The 7,829-nt window shown below is 49.7% G+C and overlaps 2 protein-coding genes across 2 annotated transcripts; both read left to right on the plus strand.

Annotated features, from left to right (window-relative positions):
• The first annotated feature begins 1,820 nt into the window (after window positions 1-1,820).
• Window positions 1,821-4,720, plus strand: LOC113215998 (protein takeout-like). Its single transcript, XM_026435671.2, has 7 exons — window positions 1,821-2,726; window positions 2,810-2,906; window positions 3,126-3,218; window positions 3,340-3,487; window positions 3,855-3,988; window positions 4,119-4,274; window positions 4,354-4,720. The coding sequence occupies exons 1-7, from the start codon at window positions 2,439-2,441 to the stop codon at window positions 4,503-4,505; spliced, it is 1,068 nt and encodes a 355-aa protein (XP_026291456.2). The 5' UTR covers window positions 1,821-2,438; the 3' UTR covers window positions 4,506-4,720.
• A 1,911-nt stretch (window positions 4,721-6,631) lies between these two features.
• LOC127752379 (uncharacterized) lies at window positions 6,632-7,779 on the plus strand. Its single transcript, XM_052277676.1, has 3 exons — window positions 6,632-6,883; window positions 7,217-7,376; window positions 7,475-7,779. Exons 1-3 carry the CDS (start codon window positions 6,815-6,817, stop codon window positions 7,777-7,779), a joined length of 534 nt encoding a protein of 177 aa, XP_052133636.1. The 5' UTR covers window positions 6,632-6,814.
• The last annotated feature ends 50 nt before the right edge of the window (window positions 7,780-7,829 follow it).

Below are 7,829 nucleotides of genomic sequence, written 5' to 3' on the forward strand. Positions count from 1 at the left end.
GAGAAAAACTCAGGAGATTTACTAAACAAATTCTTGAAAATTTTTCCGAAGATGCCTTTTTAGAAACTTAAAGCCCTAATCCGGCGCGCCTTTGGTTGCCTGGATCCGCACCTGCTCGTTGTGGCTGGCCGCCGTGCTCGTGTCATCCAGCCCCCCTTTTTTTGTCGCCAGGGCCCATCAACTGCGTGCGCTTCGACTCCACGGGCAAGTTCGTGCTGACGGCCGGCGACCGCCAGGTGCGCGTGATCCACAACATGGCGCATCACGTGGCCACGGCCGAGGTGAGCGCGGCGCGGCTCAAGCAGTCCGGCCTGAGCGCCGCCACCAAGGACCGGCTCACGGACCTCGTCGCCTCCTCCACCGACTTCCTCGCCTCGTTCGGCGTCGACCTGTAAAGGCGGGCAGGCCTGCTGTTCGTTTGGGGACCGGAAGGACGCCGCCGACGACGATGCGACTAAACAACCAGTCTCGCGAGGAAACGGCATATCGATCGCAGTCTTGACATGCGGCTTAAAATTTATTACATTGGCCGCATGTGGTTGTTCTATTTTGGTGGTTTTGATTAGACTGATTGACTTGTCTGATAATATATAAATTTGGTAATAATCGTCACTTATGAAATTATTCGAAAGTATTATCTAGAGATAGTTTTTGACTATGATGATTCTGAATGAGCTGCCGCTTTGTGACAACACATTCCTTAATTAATCAATTTTCCTACTAGGGCTGGTATTGCTTATTATCATATGTACTATCTTTTATACATGACTGATGTAAGTTGGATTCTGCACCACGTGAGTCAAATAAGTAAAAGAAAAAAAATACCCACACTTTTACCTGCACAGATTTTGTTAGATATTACTTCTGTTGAAGACTGCTCGATGTATACTTTCTATTTTCTTATTCTTGAAATGTTAGTTCCATGAATTCTTTACAATTTTAGGAAAAATAAATCCATTTGAAAGCATTTAAAAGTCGCATCTGTATCTCTAGTCTTATCCGCGTTACGGGTCGTCATGGCGAATGATGCACATTCGCGGAGCGCTATACGAAGGTTGTTTTTTTGGACCAAAAGAAGTCTTGCTCACTTGTCGGCATTCCACTCCACACATGCCACTCTGAAGGCTTTTCTCGGCGTAGAGTGGTGAAAAGTCGTACACAAATTCTGTGAGACTCTTTGGTAGACTCGCGTGCGGAAGGCTCGGTCGCGACCAATGGGTTGCCTAGCTGTACGGCGTCCGGGGTGTCTGTCGTGCTGGTCGTTCAATATGGATTGCGCATCTGCGAGGCACTCTACATAACTTTGGATTGCCCTTCTCTGGCAACTCAAATGTTTAAACTGTGTGCGTTTTTTGGCTCATAGGCCTACTTGTCATATACTCTTTAATAAATGCACGCATGCACATGTGTACACGCAGAGGTCCGTAACTTATTACGTAACTGCCTTTAACGTTATTTGAAGAGTTAAAGTTATAACTGGTAACTTTTACTGTTGTAGTCATTTGGAAATAAGTTAGTTATTCGAATTGTCCAACTTTTGCCCACAGTACCAGGTGGCTGACTAACCCCGCGCACTTCTGTAGTTAGACTGTACCGCACGCACGAGTGCGAGCGGGTTGCCTCCTCGCCCGGCCCGTAAGGCGCCGTGGATAGGGGCGATAGGCAAGCCGTACAATCTAACTACGGAAGTGCGCGGGGTTAATCAGCCACCTGGTATGTACTGTTAATATCGACTATATTTCGAAATCGATAACTTTAACTTTTAATTTGATATGTGTTTTTTTACGTTGAATAACTAACATTCGTCTGCATTATGATGAGTTACGGAGCCCTGGTACACGTGCATGTAAGCACTTGTAACACATCCCCGTCTACAAATGAAAACACACATTGCCGTCAGTATGCAGAACGTGTTTACTTTTCAACGAACCCATTGGAGTTATATGAATGCATACACACATACGGACTTATAAGCATCTTTTAAAGTATACATGCCGGGCATGTAAGTATTACGTTGTACGCATTGGAGTTCATTGTCGAACGAGGACACGGACGCAAGGAGCGTTGTTGTGGAATATTTGTGTGTCACTGTGTCGCGTGGGGTTGAACGCCCGCATGGTTCGTCGGTACGGCAAATTACCGACAAACTAGTCCGGGCCGGGAGTCCCGGGGGTCCCCAAGCCGATCAAGGTTACCTTCGCGCAAAGGCGAAACAATGTGAGAAACTTGGACGCTGGGTCGTCGGCCGCATCCCCGGACAGGTTTGCAAATGAAATGTGCGGCCAGTGCTATTGGGCGCTCGGACACGAAAAAAGAGACGAAAATAACACTCTCGCCTGGCGAGTTATCAATACGCGGTGAGGGCGCGGGGAGGGCGGTGGGCGGTGGGCAATTCAAAGGTAAAGGGCAGAAAAGGACAGAAAAGGACACGCTGACGGATGATAAGATGCGAGCGCAAGAGATGGGAAACAGGGAGGAAGGGGTCAGATTTACATACCGACCAGATCGGATTGCTTTCCTTGTTATTTTATTTGCCAAAGTCACGCAGAGGCGCCCGACCGATGCACCCAAACACCCGAGACGAGTTCGGCCGGGGATGTAACACATATTTAGCCGGGGGCGGGGCGAGCCTCGCCGCAGTCCAGCTCCAGCCCCAGCAGCGCGCGCACACGACCCTCGCACTCTCTCTCGCCGTGGGCCGAGACCGTCTTGGAGAACAAGGAGAGGTGAGTCCCAGAGTTTGATAGAGACTTACTATGGCTAGGCTAGTAAGCACACTCGCCAATAATTGATCTATTTTGTTTTCTAGTGTGTACTGAACACTGAAATGGCAGCCGGGCAGATCCAATTGTTCGCCATCCTTTTGGTAGCTGCGCTGGAATTTGGCGATGCCGTGAAGCACCTACGTAAGTAGTTCCGCATACTCAGGTAGCAGGGCCGCTCCATGAAGGCGCATTTTTGGCTCATTGATGCGCCTAAAATGCGCTTAAAATGCGCAAGAAATGCAGGCCTTGTTACCTGGATGAAAGCTACATTTTGTGTTCCATGAAAATTGCTCCTAAAATGCGGATTTTGACCTCGGTTTGGACACGCAATGCCAATAAAAATTTGTTTTGTTTTTACAGCGCCCTACATCTCTTCTTGCTCACGAACTGACCCTAAACTAAACGAGTGCATCCTGAAAAACGCAAGAAATGCCATTCCTAAAATGATCAATGGTGAGTTTTCGTGAAGAATGATGCTACATAGCATTTTCTCACCCGCAAATGGGCGTTTTGAAATTCCGTGTAGTCCGAAAACCATGGAGTGTAATCATTTCGTGTTCATGTCCGTGTTCAGGCGAGCCAAAGTATCGAGTTCCTAATCTGAACCCATTGGTGATCCCCGAGCTGAGACTGCGCCAGGGTACTGAGGCCGTGGGTCTGAAGCTGGCATGGAAAGATGCTGCACTTCATGGTTTGCCGAGCGCCGATCTTCAGTCTTGTGAGTAAGTACCGAGCATACACAACAGGCGACGAAACGAGAAGGCCGGTGCACTGTGAATTGCCTACGCACAGGAACCGCGAATTACCTGACCCAGATAGGGTACTGAAGGTACTTCCCAAAACCGAGGTTCTTGAATCAAGTAAATGTCCTTGGAACAAGTCAATTTACTAGCTAGCCCTGTGCTTAGCCCTGCTTGTCTGGAGAATGCCCCTCCTATTCTTTTGTCTCGTCGTTAAGGTGCATTGGGTTATCTCAAAATACAACTCAGTCGAAAATTGGTACTGTTAGGACAAAAAAGGAAAGGATGTACTGTAAGCATCGAACCTTATCGAACTGCAGTTTAATTGTTCCATATTTTATGATTGCAGAGCGAGCGTGACAAAAAGACACTTGAAACTCAATTTCTTCGTTCCGAAGATGAGTATAACTGGCACTTATACGGCTTCAGGGCGAGTGCTCCTTCTTCCCGTGACGGGGACGGGACCCTCCAATATTACAGTCCGTAAGTAGTCCACACATCTTTATCATGAAAGACACCGTAATTTTTGTTGTTCACTTACAACCTCGGTTTGTCGTGCGCATATACGCACTACTTGGCATATTGAAAATGATCCCATGCCTGTATTTTCCAGATAACATGAAAGCCAGCTACGACATAAGCTGGAATCTTGTGAAGAGATCCAATGGAAAAGAATATTTAGACCTCATTGATCCCAAAATCACCCTCCATGACATAGGTTTCATGTCACTGAAGTTTGACAATCTCTTCAATGGTGATCGTCTTCTCGGTAAGCTAGAAGTTAGAAGTTCTAGTAATGTACATTACCTTTACCGTAAATTTTACTGATATAATGTTGAAATTTTCAGGGGGAAACCTTAATACCTTCTTCAATGAAAACTGGAAGGACCTGGCGAAGGAGTTCGGCCCTGGCGTTGCTGATGCTATCGGCGAAGTCTTCCAGCTCGTTTTCAAAAATGTATGTGACATCGTTCCTTATGATCTTGTTTTCAAACCTTAACATAGCAAGTTTGTTGCGTTTCAAAATGATTGATTATCTCCGGGCCCTGAGTAAATTACAGGTTATTTTAGTTCACTCATAACTGAATATAACGATAATTTCGCCCTATTACATGTAACCTGCATTATCGCTTTGCTTCATGTACATATTGTTGACCTCAATGTAAAGTAAGGAAAAAAACGTATAAAAAACAATAAATCCAAAGACAGTTAAAAGGGTCGATATATCTGCGCACTCGTGCTCAGCATTTCCCCTCCTTCGCCATAGGCAGCCCAACATGCTCACTCGCTTCCCCGGCCCCGGCCCCGGCTCCATCCCCGTCTCCGTGCCCTAAGTGGTTGGTTGCATACTCATTTCGGTTCGTCCAGAACATTTGTCAGTTTTCGTCGGATTCCCGCCTGGTACTACACGCCTAAACGTTCGGCTAATTTACGGGAGCTCGGCGCCTGCGAGACTCAGGGTAGGCCACACCGCACTACACGTATGCACTGCATGCAGGATGTTGCCTACCCACCAGGCGCCATGAGAGCTTGCACTGTTAAAACCTTACGAAGCAAAATGTCAAATCCTCTGATCCCAGTAAATTACGGTGGCACTTGCGTAGCACACCCCCCGCCCCCGCGTGGCTGGGACGGAAAACGTTTGGTTCGCAGTATTGTGACGGTCACGCGTGAGTCACGGTCAGTTCTCGTCACGACACGGGCCGGGTCACAGCCCTCTGCACTCGCGCAGTTTTGGCGCGCAGTTCAATCATGGTCGTTGTGGTGGTCCGTCTGTAGTTGATAGCCCCTCCCTATCTAAAATCACCCGCCCGTTTGCCGGCCGGAGAACCGCAGCCGTGGTGTGGTGTGGCGTGGCGTGAGGGCTGGAGGGAATATTCGCGGCTCCGGACCCGCAAATTTTGAGCCAGGTGTTCGTCTGTGTCAGTTTATCAAAGCCGTTACTGAAAGGTGACACGTCGGTGACACGTGGGTAGGTGGTATTTTCCAAAACCGCTTACTAAGCGGTCAAAGATTGTAATTTATTAAACATTTTGGGGAAACTAGAAACGACTGGCGGCTAAATTCAAATCTGGACGCAAAAATGAATAATGATGATGATGACGACGAGGCCTGTAGAGTCATGGGCTTCAGTATCGCTCAGCCAAAAATTGGAAAACTACTAGCACTCTGTTCCTACTTGGAATTCGTAGCATGTTGACTGTGACACGGGATGAAGAAGGAGCTGTTTTTTTTTTCAGGCAAGTACGACGTTTTTCGAGGAAAACAAGGTGAGCATCGGAAACGGTGTGGGCCAGAAATTGCCCACAAGATAAGACGCAAGGCGCGGTCGAAATCCGATTTTCAAACTTTGATCCGAAGCCTGCTCTGTGAGCCGATATCGCGAGTCAAGAGTCGACTCTTGCATATTTCCATCTATAACTCGGCGTTGGACTATCTATTTCGCAAGCAAAAAGCGGTGCGTTAGAAAGCTCTTTTCATGGGCTTTAATCGGCAGATTGGGTGCGATCAAGATAAGGGAGAATAGTTCTATGTGAGCCGAACGAGCGGAAACTAATGACGAGAATTATTATTGAGGATCCGGACATACGTGTTCTAGGACTTCATCAGTTTCTGCCAACACCGATCTTTAACTATTGGCCCTAACTTATTTTCTTCCCACTCAGTATCGGTTCGGATTGCCCGCGCGATACGAACGCTACCAAAGGGCTGCCACCGCAGCAACGCGGAAAGTGACGGGCATCTCAGAGCCGGGCTGAGCGAGCAAGTGAGGGCCAAAACAGTGAACCCAAGTATGTTTCGAGGGAAACATTCGCATGGATTGGTATTCTGTAAAAATATTGATACTCCTCTGCCTGCAGCACTACTAATAGGCCAGCAATCTTTGTACCTCTCTCCCTCCAAAAATGTCGGTCACTCATTTTGCCCTTAAAATACTTTTGTTATTTCGTTCACTTTCCCTCTGAATGCTTACTCCCTCGCCGTTGTTGTGGTCGTCATAATCTTCAGGATATTCCCAAGGACAGGTAACTTCACTGCTGACATTGTCCTCGAGCGCCCTCTTCCCCCCCCCCTCCTCCTCCCCGCAACACATTTGACTTACATTTTATTGCCTTTCTCACTGGGTCGCTAAATTGGACTCGGAAGTGAGGCGGCGAGCGCGTGTGTCAGTTTCGATTGGGATTCTCACCCTGCGGATCCTGCTGCGCCTTCAAGTAGTGCGCACCACGCCGGCCGGGCCTCAGAAGGACCTCTTGTTGCGCTGCAGCGGAGCCAAAGCAGCCCCGCCGCAGCAACTCCAGAGGCTCAATGGTCGGTGGCATGGCCGAGGCGCGCGCCGCGAGGGCGTGCCTCCTGGTGCTCGCCGTTGCCGCCTGGGTAAGTCCACCAACTGGCCACGCAGTGAGAAAAAAAAGTTCGGTCTTCACAAGCAATCGTTCGTTTAGAGCGTCTGGCACCCTAAGTTTTACCCGAACTTGTTTATCGTACACTCCCGGGGGTTTACGAAAAAACTCTTGATGAGTTGGGTGACTAGATTAGCCGTTAGTGTAACACCGGAACACCCCAGACGTTTTAGTAAAGGGGTCTCTCTCAACTGCGGTTACCACTGCCGAAAACTTCTTTTTTCCTCCGCGCGACTTCAAGTTTTGAGGTGTGCTCGTCCCAGGGCTGGTGCCTGCACCCGTAAACGCGAGTGACTTACTCTTGCAGGTGAGCCCCTCCAGCCCGCAGCAGATGGAGGACGCGCTGCCCGCCCTCAGCCCGCTGGCCGGCCTCAACCTCGACGAGCACGGGGCGGGCGGGCAGTGCGCGCGCGACACCCGGGCGCTGGTGGCTGCGGCAAGCAACCGCACTCTGTGGGCGGTGAGGAGTGAGTATGCAGCCGAACTAGAAATGCTGAACTCTTGTCGCTCACTCTGAAGACGAGCGGAAGCAGCACTAACTTGTTTGCTCCCACCCCCCGCCCAGTGCTGGACGCGAGCGCCCGCGTGTCCTCGGGGGTGCTGTGGGGCTCGCGCTACCAGCTGGGCAGCTACGACGGCTGCATGGCCGTGGGCGCCTCCTCGCCGGTGGGCGCGCGCTACTGCCTCGTCGGCGTCAACCACGAGACGGAGCGACCGGCGCAGCAGGCTGCTCGCGGCACCTGGGAACTCGTCGAGGACCTGCCCCAGGACCAGGACGTCGCCGCGGTGCTCAGGGTAGGTGGACCACGTCATCACGGCGTCGCGAGGGTAAAAGAAGTGAAAACAACATTTTTCTGCTCTCCTCGGTGAACTCTTCACCCCTCCACTCGAGATTTCCCTTTTCAGAAAAGTATTTTGGA

This window comes from Frankliniella occidentalis, unplaced genomic scaffold (assembly GCF_000697945.3).
Source record: "Frankliniella occidentalis isolate FOCC.00 unplaced genomic scaffold, Focc_3.1 Scaffold1, whole genome shotgun sequence".
NCBI classification, from domain to species: Eukaryota; Metazoa; Arthropoda; class Insecta; order Thysanoptera; family Thripidae; genus Frankliniella; species Frankliniella occidentalis.

Bases quoted from the DNA above. Each gene is read 5' to 3' on its own strand.
- LOC113215998 (XM_026435671.2), top strand. From the start codon at position 2,439: ATGATAAGATGCGAGCGCAAGAGATGGGAAACAGGGAGGAAGGGGTCA. The intron at 2,907-3,125 runs GTAAGTAGTTCC...TTGTTTTTACAG, and splicing joins CGATGCCGTGAAGCACCTAC to CGCCCTACATCTCTTCTTGC. The intron at 3,488-3,854 runs GTAAGTACCGAG...TTATGATTGCAG, and splicing joins GCCGATCTTCAGTCTTGTGA to AGCGAGCGTGACAAAAAGAC.
- LOC127752379 (XM_052277676.1), top strand. From the start codon at position 6,815: ATGGTCGGTGGCATGGCCGAGGCGCGCGCCGCGAGGGCGTGCCTCCTG. The intron at 6,884-7,216 runs GTAAGTCCACCA...TTACTCTTGCAG, and splicing joins TGCTCGCCGTTGCCGCCTGG to GTGAGCCCCTCCAGCCCGCA. The intron at 7,377-7,474 runs GTGAGTATGCAG...CCCCCCGCCCAG, and splicing joins CACTCTGTGGGCGGTGAGGA to TGCTGGACGCGAGCGCCCGC.